This window comes from Pseudogymnoascus destructans, assembly GCF_001641265.1.
Source record: "Pseudogymnoascus destructans isolate 20631-21 unplaced genomic scaffold scaffold_1, whole genome shotgun sequence".
In the NCBI taxonomy this organism is placed as follows: domain Eukaryota; kingdom Fungi; phylum Ascomycota; class Leotiomycetes; order Thelebolales; family Thelebolaceae; genus Pseudogymnoascus; species Pseudogymnoascus destructans.
In genome coordinates, this window is record NW_020167520.1 from 562,734 (window position 1) to 578,313 (window position 15,580).

The window sequence follows — 15,580 nt, forward strand, 5'->3', positions numbered from 1 at the left end:
ATGTAGGCATACTATTAAGGAGAGCATTAAGCTCAGCTTCTCCAACTTGCTCCCACGCTTCCTTAACTGTAAGGACAGTTCGAACCGAGGCTGACCTTCAAGTCTGCAGAAGTATCCAAAGTATAATGTGAAGACTTCGATACTCAAAGCAGTAGGACAAGGTATGGTAGTTCAGGCTCCAAAGCATATACTTTATACCACAGGGGTCAAGTGGTGAGACTAACAGGTTGGCCAAGTGGTTCGACTCGAAGTAAGGGAATGCAAAGTAAGTCGAAGCAGGAGGAATTGCAAGAAGGCCAAGTAGTATATAATTTGCTAGCTAAAGATCAATAAGAGACATGAGCAATAAGTGCTTATATAACAGTAAAAATCCCTAGTGCCAAATAAGCAAAGGCACTAATTAACCGAACCCTAGCTAAGCGAGCCCTAGTGCAGCAAGCCAATAACAAGAGAGCCTAAGCCAGTAGTCAACATTTGGGCTGATCTAGGTCAGCAAGTGAAGCGAAGTGAGCGAAGTGAGTGAAGCAGGTGAAGTGAATGACATAGTGAAATAAGTACTAGAGACTAAAGCGAATCGAAGGGTCGTGACACAAATATCGAAGGAGTGTCATGACAAGAGCCCCTCGCAAGGACCGAAGTAAGTGAGGTCTATGTAATCTTGAGTCTGAGATGAGCGAAGTATCGAAGTAGGGGTTATTGAAGTTCGAAGTTGAGTTGCTAGAACTTGTATTTTCTATGAATTTCTGAGGGTGTTCGAAGTTGACTTAGTTCTTCTTTAAGTTTCCATGAGATTCTGAATTTTTCCGATGCGTTCCGAAGGGTTCTGAGTTTTTTTTTTTTTTTTTTTTTTTTTTTTTTTTTTCAAGGCCGTTTCGAAGACGCCGAAGGAGCTGAGGTTGGAAAACTTTGAGAAGATTACCAAATATGGTGAAGCCCCAGATCCGAAGTGTGACCGATGTAAAGCGAGGCCAAAGATGAGTGATTGCATCACTTGGTCTGGCCATACATCATTGAAGTGTGCTTGGTGTATCAAACAAGCTCATTCCTGTTCTTTCACTATTTCGAAGGAGGCAAAGGAGGTGAAGGAGGCAAAGGGGAATGAAGTGAAGGCAAAGGAGACAAAGGAACTAAAGAGGGTAGCAGGGTCCTTATATCGAGTCGAAGAGAGTGAGGATGAAGAAATCGAAGGTGAAGTTGAAGGAGTTGAAGATGAGGGCGCTGAAGATGAAGTCGAAGAGGTCGAAGATGAAGAGGTCGAAGATGAAGAGGTCGAAGATGAAGAGGTCGAAGATGAAGAGGTCGAAGAGGAGATTGAAGATGAAGGGGACAAGGTTGGGGATGAAGATATTGGACCAGCTGGAGCTGCTCATTGCAAGGCTCAAAGTGTGCCATTTTTGTGAGCCTTTCTACCACCACAAGGATAGAGTCATAAGGGGTAGCACCCCCTTTTGGGATAGAAGGAGGCAACTTGACTATAAAGTCAATGGATATGGAGTCCCATGGGCGTTCTGGTATAGGTAGAGGCTGCAAGAGGCCATAGGGCTTTTGCCGTGTAGGCTTGTTCAAGTTGCAAGTAGTGCAAGAAGATATATAGTCTTGAAGAGTAGTCCTTAGACTAGGCCAGTAGAACTTTCTTGTTAGAAGTTCATAAGTTTTTGCAAAGCCAAAGTGCCCTGCAGCTGGAGCATCATGGAACTGCTGTAGGAGGTGTAGCTGTAATCGTTTATCCCTTGGGACATAGATATAGTTCTTGAATAAGAGAAGTCCATGCTGATTTTTTGAGAAATTCTGTAGTCCAACTTTCTCAAGAGAGGAACCTTTCTTCTGGAGGTATTCCAAAGTTCTTTTCGCAAAGGGATCATGGTTGTAAGCATCTTTGAATGCTTTAAGAAGTGTTGCTGAGGGTGTATAGTCTTTAAAGGTCTCTGGTTCCTGAGAAGAGGTAATGGGGGCAACTTGGTCTTGAGGGGATAAGTTTACCCCTAAGTCCTCTGTAATGTGAGGGTTGCTTAAAGATGCTGCTATAAGCTTTGTAGAGTCTAGCAGGGCCTTTGTATTGCTTATTTTAGCAGAATCTTGGTAGTCATGTCTTCTTGAGAGGAGATCTGCTCTTTGATTCTTGGCCCCTGAGACATGTTTTATAACAAAGTCAAAACCTCCTAGTTGTTCAGACCACCTTGCTTGTCGTCGATTGAGCTGTTTAGTGGTTGTAAAGGTCAAGAGATTTGAATGGTCACTGTAAATAGTGATAGGATAGTTTGCCCCTTCAAGGTAGCATCTCCAATGCTTTAGAGAACATACTATGGCAAGCAGTTCCTTGTCTGTAATGGGATAGTTTTGTTCAGCTGCTGATAGCTTTCTTGAGTAAAATGCCACAGGCTGTAGCTCTTCTTGTTTGTCTTTTGGAGCTTGGTATAAGATTCCAGAAATGGCAAAATCTGAGGCATCTGTCTCAAGAGTGGCAGGTTTCAAGGGGTTAAAGTGTAGTAACATTTTCCCTTCTTTAAATTCTCCTTTAAGAGCATCGAAAGCATCTTGCTGTGTCTTATCCCAGTGATACAAAGTGTCCTTGTGAAGTAATTGAGTAAGGGGTAAAGCCAAGGATGTATATCTTGGTATAAACCTCCTGTAATAGTTGGCAAACCCAAGGAAAGACTGAACCTCTTTAATGCTGGAAGGAATAGGCCACGTTTGTACTGCTTTTGTCTTTTCAGGGTCCATCTGAATGCCTTCTGTTGAAATTCTATGTCCTAAGAAATCAACTTGAGACATATGGAAAAGACATTTCTCAAGTTTGCAAAAGAGTTGTGCTTGAGATAGCTTCTCTAAGACTTGTCTAACATGTAGAACATGCTCTTGAGTGTCTAAAGAGTATATAAGAATGTCGTCTAAGTAGACAACAACAAAGATATCCAAGTAAGGTCTTAGAATATCATTCATGAGAGCTTGGAAAGAAGCAGGTGCATTGGCAAGCCCAAAAGGCATTACCTGGTATTCAAAATGACCATAGCGTGTTCTGAATGCTGTCTTCCACTCATCACCTTCCTTGATGCGTATCAGGTTATAAGCTCCCCTGAGATCTAACTTGGTAAAGATCCTTGCTGAAGAGAGCCTATCTATGAGCTCAGGGATAAGGGGTAAAGCATATCTGTTTTTAACAGTGACTGCATTAAGGCCCCTATAATCAACACAGAGACGCAAGGAGCCATCTTTCTTCTTGACAAAGAGAATGGGAGCTCCTGCTGGTGAGGAAGAAGGTCTGATAAAGCCAGAACTAAGGTTCTCATCTAGGTATTCTCTGAGAGTTTTCAGCTCTAATTCAGATAGAGAGTAGATAGGGCTGTAGGGAGGCATTGAGCCTTCTGCGAGTGGCATCTCATGGTCATAAGGCTGGTGCTTTGGCAGAATTGATGCCTTTGCCTTGTCAAAAAGATGTTGGTAGTCTTGGTATGCTAAAGGCAAAATGACCTCCTGAGATGATTTCTCCAAATCTGAAGTAGCTGCTATCTCCAGGACAGGTTGGAAAGGTTTAACCCATATCAGAGATGATATATCGTCCATAGTTTGGTCAAAATCCTTGATCTGGGACAAGTTTGAGTCTTGGACCTGAATAGGGGTAACTGAGGCTTGAAGGGTTTTTCCAGTATTGAGCTCAGGATTTGAGCTAAACCCAAGCGATAAATGCTTCCAATTGATAGTTGGATCATGCCTTTGAAGCCATGGAAGACCTAGGATGACTGGGTACTTCATTGGTATAACATCTAAAGAGATGGTGTCTGAAAATGTTGATTTTCCTAGGGGAATCTCAAGTTTGAGTACTGGGGTGTTGCAGGTAATGGAACCTGAACTGATAGGAGTTCCATCAATGACTCGGAGCAACTCTGGAGTGCGTTTGGGAATTGTAGGTAACTGGTGTGTCAAGATGAGGTCTTGAGATATAAAGTTGCCTGTTGCCCCTGAGTCTATCATAGCCCTTGTAGACAACACCTGTTGTTTGAAATGGAGTTGAATAGGGATTAACAGGTGTGTGAGACTCTGAGAAAGCACCATCGACACATCTTTGTTGTCTAGGGGAGAAGTTATAGTCTCAGTTGAAGTTGTGCCTGCTAGGGATTTTTCAAGTTTTTCAGGAATAGCAGTTGTGACTGTGTCTGAGGCTGCTATATGTTTTGAATCAGCACTCCCCCGTGCTGAATAGCACTCCTGAATTCTGTGTCCCCCTTTGCCACAGTATAAACAAAGGTTGTTGTCCATTCTGTGTTTTCTTTCTTGAGGGGTAAGTTTACCCCTTTTCAGTTTTTGAGGGTATCCTGTAGGCTGAGGTGCTGGATTTGCTGTAGATCTCTTTATAGAGGCGTCTAAGTCCATAGGTTCAGGTGCTGAGTCCTTAGCAGTTGGTGTAGAGGTGTAATTGTTGAAATTTCTTGTTGGATGCCAGTCTTGGTTCTTCTCCTTTCTTCTTTCAAAAAGCCTATCATCAAGTCTGACAGCTTTCTCTATAAGCGTTTGAAGTGTTGTAGGGCGTTCTTCTTTGCTGAGTTCATCCTTAATAGAGCTCTTGAGCCCTTGGTAGTAAGTGAAGACTAAGGCTTCTTCATTCCAAGTCAAGTGAGAAGTGATTCTCCTAAATTCTGTTGTATACTGAGCAGCAGAGGTCTTTTGACATAGCTTCTGTAGCTCTCTTTCTGCTGTAGCAGTTTCGTTGATGTCTCCAAAGGTCCTGGTAAGTTCCTCTTGAAACTGGTCATAAGAGGTAATCAAAGGTGTAGTGGTATTTTGGTTGTTGCCACTAAGTCTTCTAAGATATGGCTCAAAGAAGTTGAATGCAGATCCACGGAGGTAGCTGGCAGCGAAATAGATCTTCTGAATGTCTGAGGTGAACTGATGAGGCCTGAGGGTGAAGTAGATGTCCAGTTGCATAAGAAATCCCTTCAACTTCCTCCTGTCTCCATGGTATAAATCTGGTGTTTGCACTTTAGGAAGTGCACCTGGGGTACTCGAAATAGCCAGAGGAGCTGTGGGAAGCTCTGTATGATGTGTCTGAGTTGAAGATTGTGTTGCTGAAGTGTTGGCTTGAAAGGTGTTTTCCAAATTCTCAAGTTTGTTTGCTATAGTTTGTATAAAGGCAAACAGTTGTTGCATCTGCTGTTCAGCAGTAGTTGTAGGAGCTTGGTCGTCCTCCATTGTAGTATCGAAGTGCTGCTATAGAAATAGTTGAAGCTTGAAGCAGGCAAGGTGTAATGGTGGGTGCACCAGATATGAGAATCTAGCCACCCAAGGAAGGGATGAATTTACTAAGACAACACACTGTCTTAGGAAACAGAGCCAAAGGGTTGTAGCTTAGACTATTCCACAACGCAGCAATCAGGTGTATGATGTGGTGAAGTGGTTTAGACAAGTTGCAACAAATGTTGAGTCTGAGAACTCAGGGGTAAGTCAGAGGTTAGCACCTCACTGACTTTTCAAAAAACAGAGAATAACAAGATCAATGCTTGGAAGCTTGGAAAAGACGTAGAAGTATGTGCTAGTCGATTTACTGTATTGCCTGCTTGCCCTTTCTTAAGGAAAGGGCAATCCTATTTATGCCAAAGGAGTGTAGTTCTCTCATTTTCCATGACTTTCCATGACTAACCAGGCTTGGTAAATGTATTAGAAATCAAGTGCGACCCACAACTAGCTTGCTAATCATGTAGTGAACGTAAGAGAATCCCATAGAACCATCTCTTGGGTTCCTAGCCTATAGGAAGTGAAAAGGAGGTCCAAGGTCAGAGTACCTATAGACAAATTATGTCATAACTTAACCAATCTTGTGGGTAACTAAGGAGCGATGACGTGTAATGAATCATAGAGGGTTGTAGAAGCTTCTAGAGCTATCGTTCATGTTCCTAGGCCTCTAGTTGGTAGAGATATGCCATGTGGTAGTATTGGCCCACCCCCTTAAGGAGGAGATTTTCTTAATAACTTGTTCAATGAGTGTCCAAATGATATGCCGTGATGTATGTAGCATAAACAGATGTAGTAGAAGAGTTTGCAGCAATCGTTGAGTAGTATTGCTTCTGTTGTTGGTGTGATAAGCCAAGATATGTATGGTGACTTGTAGGTTTGAGGAGGAGATTTCTAAGTTTGCTCTTGAGTTTGATAGCAAACTGAGTGCAACGAATGTCAGTATGACACTTTCAACCCCGCCACCCTGTCGTAGTTCTTGAGATATCTGCTCTTCCACAGCTAGGTGAGCAAGTATATCCTGCCCTTCTTGAATTGTAAGGCACCCTCCTTGTTGTATACACTTTTTTTCGCTTTTTGCGCTGACTTGCAACTTCATTTGCTTGTTGTAAGGCCTGAACTTCCGCCTTCATTAGAACAGCAGAATACACCATTGTTTGAGCACCTCTTAGCAACTGGTCTAGCGCATTGTTAATAGGAGTTGGTGAGCTATTTTGATGGCATATAATGTGATCTTTAAGATGCGTAGTTTGACTTGCTAGCTCTATTAGATTGTGTGGTGTTTTAGGTTCCCATGAAGCATCCTCAAAGGTTGGTGGTGTTAAAGGCCGTAGTTGAATGTCAAGCTGTGACAACACAACATCAGGACAGAATGGAACTAGCCCTGTAGCTCGAAAACTACTGCAGATGTTCTGCTTTGTGATTGCGTCTGTGAAAGCCTGCTTAAAGGCAGGAAGAAACTCAACTTTCGTAACATGGTTTATATGAGTGCAGATTAAGCTCTCAACTTGCTGTCCATATGCCTTCTTAAGTGGTCCAAAGCAACTAACATCAAGCGGTTGAAGTAGATGAGATGAGTGCGGAGGCATATAAAGCAATATTATACCATTCTCCTTACAGTATTGCTCAAACGGTAGAGAATAGTGACTCTCATGGCCATCTAGAATTAACAGGCGATGTGCACCAACTGTACGATGCTTTGTATGCTTATGAAATGTTGGATCCATTGAAATCCAAGTTCATTTGTCGTCCATCCATTCTCACTTAATGCGAGGATCCAATCTTGTGGTATATCTTCATCATACCATGTTGAGAGATGGTTCTTCCCACTCATAATAATGAACGGTGGGATTGACCATCCTTGCGCGTTAATCCCTTGAATTACTGTTGCCCACTCTCTGTTTCCAGGTTGAATTGCTTTAGGTCGATTCTGCCGTTCAGAGTTTGTAACAACCATTGCTGTTGTAATAATGCCCATTTGAAAACCTGTCTCATCAAAGTTGTAGATGTCTGCATCGGTAATTCCATACTTTGCAGTAGTGTTTTGTACAAGTGTAAACCATGCTTTTATGAGCTCTGCATCTTCACATAGAGCTCTCTTATAGTCGTATTTGCGATTAAACTTTGTTTTAAGCTCAACATGGCGTTTAACAAAGTTGGAAGCCCAATTAACTCCAACCTTGCCCACACCTCGAGATGCGAGTAATTGATTGGCCATATCTTGAACAGCATGAAGCCTAGGCGAAAACCCCCGTGAATCTAGGTCGAGGATATGTTGAATAACAACTGATTCTTCCAAGCAAGTGAGTTTTTGAGTTTTTGGTGTAATGTCGCGTCGTGGGCGTATTCCCTTTAGGCGCCTCTCAAGTAGCTTAGGACAGACATTTGAGGCCTTTGCAGCTGCCCTAATGCTATTAAATTGGCGTAATCTAATAGCTTCGATAGCAATATATATTCTACCTTCAAGATTAGTTGATGGAATATCAACTTGTTGAGGCATCTTGCAGTACACATAAGGAGCGTGTTGTGTTCGTCGCGTGCGACACTCACTTGTATGCGACACTCGCTTGTGGAGGACGTTATATGCTTTATAAATAATCATGATTATGATTACGACTACATAATCATGATTATAATTGATTTTCTAACCCTGCCCCTCGCTTTCATATATTTGATTTTAAATTTTGGTTTTATTCATTGTGATGTAACTAAATTGCTTTTAAAGACTATTTTTTGTAATGGGCGGTTAATTTATTTCTGGCCTTATTAATGGGTTTACTCTTTAGGATTAACATACATGTATAGCGAAAGCGCCAAACAAGCGAAAGCGCCAAAATGATGCGGTGACCAAACCCCCCAACTAAATGTTAAATTCCTCAACAACAAAACATGCCCCATAAAAACGATGAAAGCCAATTAGTGCTAGCTATCCAGGCTATGCAAAGCGACCCAAAGTTACGCCTTCGAGTTGCTGCTAGGATCTATTCTGTGGACCACCGCAAGCTAGGTCGTCGTCTAGAAGGTGTACCTTCACGACGCGATATCCAAGCCAACTCACGGAAATTAACTAACCTAGAGGAGTCCGTCCTTGTTCAGTATATACTCGACCTAGCTGCCAAAGGGTTTCCTCCTCGGCTGTCTGTTGTTGAAGATATGGCAAGTCGACTACTTGCAACACGCGACGCGTCACGCGTTGGGTCGCGTTGGGCTTCAAACTTTGTTAAGCGGCGTGTAGAGCTCCAGACACGCTTTCAGCGCAAATACGACTACCAGAGGGCTAAGTGCGAAGATCCAGAAGTTATTAATGGCTGGTTTGAGCTTGTGCGTAACACAATTGCGAAATATGGTATCGATGAAGCAGATATCTACAACTTTGATGAGACTGGGTTTATGATGGGCGTTATCTCAACTGCTATGGTTGTAACAAGCTCAGACGGGCGGGCAAAAGCAAAGAAGGTACAGCCTGGTAATCGGGAATGGGTTACAGTAATCCAAGGCGTTAGTTCTCAAGGTTGGGCAGTACCACCATTTATCATTGTTGCAGGCAAAAACCACCTTACATCTTGGTATGAGAATAGTGGATTTTCAAGCGATTGGGTGATTTCTGTTACTGAAAATGGCTGGACTACAAACGAGAGAGGCATGGATTGGATTCAGCACTTTGAGAAGCATACAAAGGCCCGGAGTGTTGGTGGTTATCGCTTGTTAGTCCTTGATGGTCATGAGAGCCACCACTCAGATGAGTTTGAGGAGTACTGCAAGGAACACAACATTATTACGCTTTGTATGCCTGCTCACTCTTCTCATCTACTCCAGCCACTTGATGTTGGCTGTTTCGGCCCGTTAAAGCAGGCCTATGGTCGGCAAATTGAAGATATGATGCAGGCTCATATTTCTCATATTACAAAGGATGACTTCTTTCCTGCCTTCCACGCTGCATTTAACACTACAATGACGGAAAGTAACATTTGAGGCGGGTTCCGAGGGGCAGGGCTTCTTCCATTTGACCCTGAGAGAGTGATATCTACACTTGATCTTAAGTTAAGGACACCAACGCCTCCAAGCTCCCGCCCAGGTACTGCTCAACCTTGGGTTTCTCAGACACCAAACAACCCAATTGAAGCTATGTCACAGTCTACATTTATTAAAACTCGGATTTCACGCCATCAAAATAGCTCTCCAACCTCAATCTATGCAGCTGTTGACCAGTTTACAAAGGGTGCATCGCAAATAATGCATCAATTAGCACTGCTAAAGGGAGAGAACCAAAACCTACGACAGGCAAATGAAGTACTAAGCAAGCGCCGGAGAGCTAGGAAGACACGACTACAGCAAGGAGGATCACTTAGTCAACAAGGGGCGCAAGAGCTACAGGATGAGAGGGATGTTGTGCAGCAGGTAGAGCAGGAAATAAGGGCAAGCCGTGGTCGGAAGCCAAGGGAAGAAACCCGTGCCCGTCGCTGTGGCAAGTGTGGTGAGACTGGGCACAATGCGCGCACGTGTCAGATTGTAATAGACACCTCTGAGGAAGAGGACTCCGAGTAGTTTCAATTGATTTCTAATGTTGTGGTAGATTTATCGCAATGTTTGTCGTGAGGGTAGATAATTTTGGCGCTTTCGCTTGTTTGGCGCTTTCGCTATACATGTACGTTATATCCATAGACATAAATAATATATATTTAATTATTAAATGATTTCTTCTTAAGGCTAACTTATCCTCTTAAGTGATGTTTAAATTATATTCATAGGAATGACGCGTAAAGTAAACGTAAAATCAACCAAGTCCAGCCCTTATGAAGCTGGGCAACTACCCGGCAAACCGTACGGGTATATCAACCAAGTTCTAGCCTAAACTGCTTCTTCTTTCTTCTGCATTAGTCACCACCACTACCACACCACTACCACGCCACTACCACACCACTACCACACTACTACTAGTCTACAACTACTACTACCAACTGTCCCTACAATTATTTGACTCATGCTCTATAAATATCACGTGTAGTCTTACCTTCTCAGTTCTAGCTCTTGCACCTCACTTGCACCTCACTTGTTACGACTCTGATATTACATACTCATATTCGACACAACATAATTCCCCCATCGATTTGGACGATCCTAAGCTTGCCTAGAATGGGAGTCATTTGCAGAAAAAGAAAATACGCGTCGAGCAGTTCGTTCGAAGACTTCGACCCCATCAGTAAGTCTGTTATATCTCGCCTTGACTATATATCTAACACTTCTCAAGCTGGTGCATGCTCCGTCGAGAAATTTGCTGCAAGCAAGGATGCCTTTCGAGTTGCGCCTACTCTGAAACTCCCAACCCCGGAGCCCTGCGATTCGAAGAGGTGCTCGGAGAAGGTCCGAGATATCACAGAGATGCTGTTTGGCGACATCATAGAGGCGGCAGAGACGTTTGGGATTTCATGCCAGACGATAGAAGTTTATCACATGTGGCAACGAGGTTTGCCTCAAACGGCAAAAGATACGATCATCCTCTCAACGCTTGATATAGACACGGCACGATGGGAGGCAGCCGCTAACCATATCCTCGGCATGGTTGAAGAGGTAGTCGTGGACATAAAGTTTCGCGTGGAAATCCGCAATCCTGATCTCATGTATTCTGACATATCTATGCCAATTCGAGATGACGAAGTCTGCAAGATACTCAAAGAGATCGCGCCAGCCATTAAAGCGGAAGTTGAGAGAAGTTGCCCCAACCTATGGACCAGCATTGCCTACCATTCTCGGAGGCGCTATGATGTCCACGATGATCCTGGCAACGCTACGATCATGCTATTCATCGAGCCTAAGTCAGTATCCCTATGGGGATTAATCGAGGAGCGGCTTCAGGAAGCAATCGAGTCGGTTCAGTCTGCACGCCAGTTTAACATCTCACTCGAGATTCTGCCTGGATTTAATATCCCCGCCATCACGCCCTCTGAACATATGCTTAAGGGATCCGATATGTACCACGACGAAATTCCTGCATCCCCGGAGAATGGCGCCTCAATTGGGCCAAGATTGAGTACCACGGGATCGGGGAGCATAGGTCCTGTCGTTTACTTCAAGGCCCACGACAAGGCAGAGAGGCAGAAGGGCATATTGACATGCCATCACGTCATCTCTTCTGGAGATCCACAAGGGAGACGGAATAACGACAAGTTTGGAATTGGCCTTGATGGGCGCAAGACTAACCGCCGAATCAACATCAACTGGCCGTCACGGCAAGATATAGACTACACCACACAGCAACTCAAAGAGTATATTGCAAGCGGAAAAGATAAGAGTAACGAGTCAGCATCGACGCTTGCATCTATAACGCAGAGGTTTACGCCGACGAGCAGCATTGGCCATGTGGCATATTCATCTGGTATGCGTCTTAACCAAGATCAGACTCGGATGGACTGGGCGTTTATCGCTTTGATTTCCCCTGGGCCTGGTGATGCTATGGAGAATATGCTGCCACCACGGTCGGCGTTTGATCTCCAGTTTAAAGTCCCAGATTTTAAGGATTATAAGGTGGCGCCAGGAGACAGGATGTCGAACATACACGAGCTCATCCCTAAATCGTGGGTAGGGAAGAAGGGTCGAACGAGTGGAGCCACGGCTGGTAGGGTTGGGGAGATGAAGCGCACAGTTCAATGGCGGAATGGAATGGAGTCCGAAGAATTCGAGGCCTTCAGCCATAAATCAGGGCGTGAATTTGCGCAGCCAGGGGACTCAGGATCGATGGTGTTCGATCTTCAGGGGGGATGGGTTGGGATGGTGATTGGAATGGATTCTCGCGAGGATTGCGGATATGTTACGTCGGCTCATGAGCTTATTGCGGATATCGAGGCGAAGACGAAGGGAAAGATTACCCTGGGATAGTTACTATGGCGGCACATCGTGCTAAGCGGTTGTGAAAGTCCGCATAGCTGTTATGGTTGGCTCGGGAGTTGCGCGTAGTCCGTCTGAACTGCTCAAAATCCGTCAAAACTACGTCGTATTTGTATAATTCCGTTCCACTGTGCAGTACTGAACTGTATTTATACGAATATAGGAACGGCGAAAAATGAGAACACGTGACCCACACTTTTCACTATCCATCGACGAGCGTCTGTTCTCCCATCCCAGCCCTTGCCTCCTCATTAATAGAGTAACCCCCGCTAGACGCTGGCTCGAATCCTTCTAACGGCTACCATCTCGCACTTTACATCCTTTGCACTACCACATCCTCCTTCACATTTTCTTGAATTCCATTGATCCATCTCGAGAATTGTGCGCGCATGGGGTGAAATATGAAAACCATGTCTCTTGCTCATAACGCCCGGGACCGGCGGAACCGGCCTCGACATCCCCGAATGTTCCATCATGATTCAGATTGAATTGTGGTGGTGGAATGTGAACGTCGAGAAGCAGATGAGAGGCCGGTTCTACCGGCAAGGGCAGGATAAGGAGGTAAAGGTATATAGGTTAAAGAGCAACGCCGTTGTCGATCGCATCATTTCGGAAAACCAGGTCAACAAGGGCTTGTACAATGATACCATGATGGGCACCATCGTTTGCGACGACAGCCAAGAGGTGGTCATCCCACCAGTGTTTGAGAGTCGGGAGCTAGACGAAGAAGAGACTGAGCTATATAGGCTCCACCAGCAACTCTCCGCTCACTCTTCCCCGAGCTTGCCGCGAAGAGAGGATAGGTCTCTACCTCGGCTCTCGGGCATCGGATGAAGGCGCGCGTCTATCGAACGGCAAGATCATCGCGCGCATCCGAGACGAGTAGTCCTGCTATGGTTGCCTGGCGCTTGCCGCGTCTCCCTTCGTTGTAGGGATGGGCCATGAGCTTCTTCGGCATGGCGTTTGAGATGGGAGTTTATTTAGCTGCGGTCCCTAGCGACCGTGGTTGGGACTTCGAGGCTCTCGAAATAGGGGGCGCGCGAGCTTTTTTTGTTTTCCATTTGATACGTTCTTTGGGTAGGGCGCCGATAGGATTCGTCTGGTTGCAGCCTGAGCAAGATGCGCTCGTTGCTCTCGAAATAGGGGCCGGGCGAGTCTATTCTCTCGTCTAGACATGGGTATGGTGTGGTAAGTATTTTATAAGCACTAAGAAGCTCACTAGGCGACAAGCTCGATGGGCGGAATTCCTCTCTTGGTACAATTTCCAAATCGTGTATCGACCTGGTAAGTAGAATTGGAAATCAGATGCTCTTACCCGAAGGCTAGGGGATCGACTAGAAGGAAACGAAGAGGATGATCGACAGAAGCAGCAGCTTCAAACAATGCTACTAATGGAAAAACTACAGCTAGAACTCAAAAGTCGAGAGCAGGCACAAGATGCTCAACTTGCACCAATCCTACTATAAGATCAGAGCATCTACGACATGATCTGAGCTGCGTAGCTTTAAGATGAACTATACAAGGATACAATCCAAAGACTATAGAACAACGAGCGAGATAGTCTAAGCATAGCCTTAGCACATTGTGAAGAGAGAAATGGACTCCTACTCTACCAAAATCAAGTTTAGATCCTAGAAGACATCCGAGTTAAACTCCTTCATGAGGCTCACGACCAGCTAGTAATAGGATACCCTAGAATTAGGAAGATGATTCGAATCATTAAGAGACAGTACTACTCGCCTCGGATAGACAAGACTATAACTTAATATGGAAGGAATTGCTATATCTACAAGAGATCAAACCCAACCTAGGACGCATACAATGGACTCCTACAACCAATCCCAATTAGAAGCCAACTATAGCAGGATATTTTTCTAGACTTTATTACTAGATTGCTGTTATGCGAAGGAAGCAACGCCATTCTAGTAGTGGCCTGTCAACTAACTAAAGAACTGCACTTTATTCCTTGCTTCACAGGACAAGAAGCCATTATAGCAGAAGCTATAGTGTAGTTACTGCTCCGACATGTATGGAAACACCACAGCCTCCCAAATTCGATTATATCAGATAGAGGTCCTTACTTCATTACAGTAGTATGGAAAGTGTTATGTACGGTATAGAGAATTATAGCAAAACTATCAACAGCCTGTCATCTAGAAACAGATGGCTAGACAGAGAGGTTTAATAGAGATCTCGAGCGATATCTAAGAGCCTATATGTCATACTGACATTCGTTGCACTCAGTTTGCTATCAAACTCAAGAGCAAACTTAGAAATCTCCTCCTCAAACCTACAAGTCACCATACATATCTTGGCTTATCACACCAACAACAGAAGCAATACTACTCAACAATTGCTGCAAACTCTTCTACTACATCTGTTTATGCTACATACATCACGGCATATCATTTGGACACTCATTGAACAAGTTATTAAGAAAATCTCCTCCTTAAGGGGGTGGGCCAATACTACCACATGGCATATCTCTACCAACTAGAGGCCTAGGAACATGAACGATAGCTCTAGAAGCTTCTACAACCCTCTATGATTCATTACACGTCATCGCTCCTTAGTTACCCACAAGATTGGTTAAGTTATGACATAATTTGTCTATAGGTACTCTGACCTTGGACCTCCTTTTCACTTCCTATAGGCTAGGAACCCAAGAGATGGTTCTATGGGATTCTCTTACGTTCACTACATGATTAGCAAGCTAGTTGTGGGTCGCACTTGATTTCTAATACATTTACCAAGCCTGGTTAGTCATGGAAAGTCATGGAAAATGAGAGAACTACACTCCTTTGGCATAAATAGGATTGCCCTTTCCTTAAGAAAGGGCAAGCAGGCAATACAGTAAATCAACTATCACATACTTCCACGTCTTTTACAAGCTTCCAAGCATTCATCTTGTTACTCCTTGTTTCTGAAAAGTCAGTGAGGTGTTAACCTCTGACTTACCCCTGAGTTCCCAGACTCAACATTTGTTGCAACTTGTCTGAACCACTTCACTACATCACACACCTGATTGCTGCGTTGTGGAATAGTCTAAGCTACAACCCTTTGGCTCTGTTTCCTAAGACAGTGTGTTGTCTTAGTAAAATCATCCCTTCCTTGGGTGGCTAGATTCTCACATCTGGTGCACCCACCATTACACTATATCAACTACTTATAGACAATTGGGTTGAGTATCTCTGCCTAGCCGAATTTGCAGCAAATGCTCTTCCATTAGACTTAACAAAAGTTAGTCCATTTTTTGCAAATAAGGGTTTTGAGCCAAGAATGAGCTTTGATATAGAGGATAGTAAGTTCAAAACTACGTCACAAGAACATAAGGACATAGCTCAAAGCATGAAAGATATTTGGGAATTTCTACAAGATCAAATTGCACTCTCTTAATCCTAGATGGAGATTATAGTGAACTGGAACAGAAAACCTTTACTAAGATATAAGATATCAAATTAGAGACAGAGTATGG

At 44.0% G+C, this 15,580-nt stretch overlaps 3 protein-coding genes across 3 annotated transcripts; all 3 read left to right on the forward strand.

Moving 5' to 3' along the window:
- The first annotated feature begins 239 nt into the window (after positions 1-239).
- Positions 240-1,557, forward strand: VC83_00171 (uncharacterized protein). The gene has a single exon (XM_024463867.1). The coding sequence runs from the start codon at positions 975-977 to the stop codon at positions 1,398-1,400; it is 426 nt and encodes a 141-aa protein (XP_024328613.1). The 5' UTR covers positions 240-974; the 3' UTR covers positions 1,401-1,557.
- An 8,550-nt stretch (positions 1,558-10,107) lies between these two features.
- Positions 10,108-12,229, forward strand: VC83_00172 (uncharacterized protein). Its single transcript, XM_024463868.1, has 2 exons — positions 10,108-10,423; positions 10,472-12,229. The coding sequence occupies exons 1-2, from the start codon at positions 10,357-10,359 to the stop codon at positions 12,094-12,096; spliced, it is 1,692 nt and encodes a 563-aa protein (XP_024328616.1). The 5' UTR covers positions 10,108-10,356; the 3' UTR covers positions 12,097-12,229.
- Positions 12,230-12,579: 350 nt separating this feature from the next.
- VC83_00173 (uncharacterized protein) lies at positions 12,580-12,939 on the forward strand (the record flags this gene model as incomplete). Its single annotated transcript, XM_024463869.1, has 1 exon — positions 12,580-12,939. The coding sequence occupies one exon, from the start codon at positions 12,580-12,582 to the stop codon at positions 12,937-12,939; it is 360 nt and encodes a 119-aa protein (XP_024328615.1).
- Positions 12,940-15,580: the final 2,641 nt, after the last annotated feature.

What these genes read in the sequence shown, in the direction of transcription:
- VC83_00172 (XM_024463868.1), top strand. Translation starts at nt 10,357, where the DNA reads ATGGGAGTCATTTGCAGAAAAAGAAAATACGCGTCGAGCAGTTCGTTC. An exon ending in CGAAGACTTCGACCCCATCA is followed by an intron (nt 10,424 to 10,471) that starts GTAAGTCTGTTA and finishes ACACTTCTCAAG; the next exon opens with CTGGTGCATGCTCCGTCGAG.
- VC83_00171 (XM_024463867.1), top strand. Translation starts at nt 975, where the DNA reads ATGAGTGATTGCATCACTTGGTCTGGCCATACATCATTGAAGTGTGCT.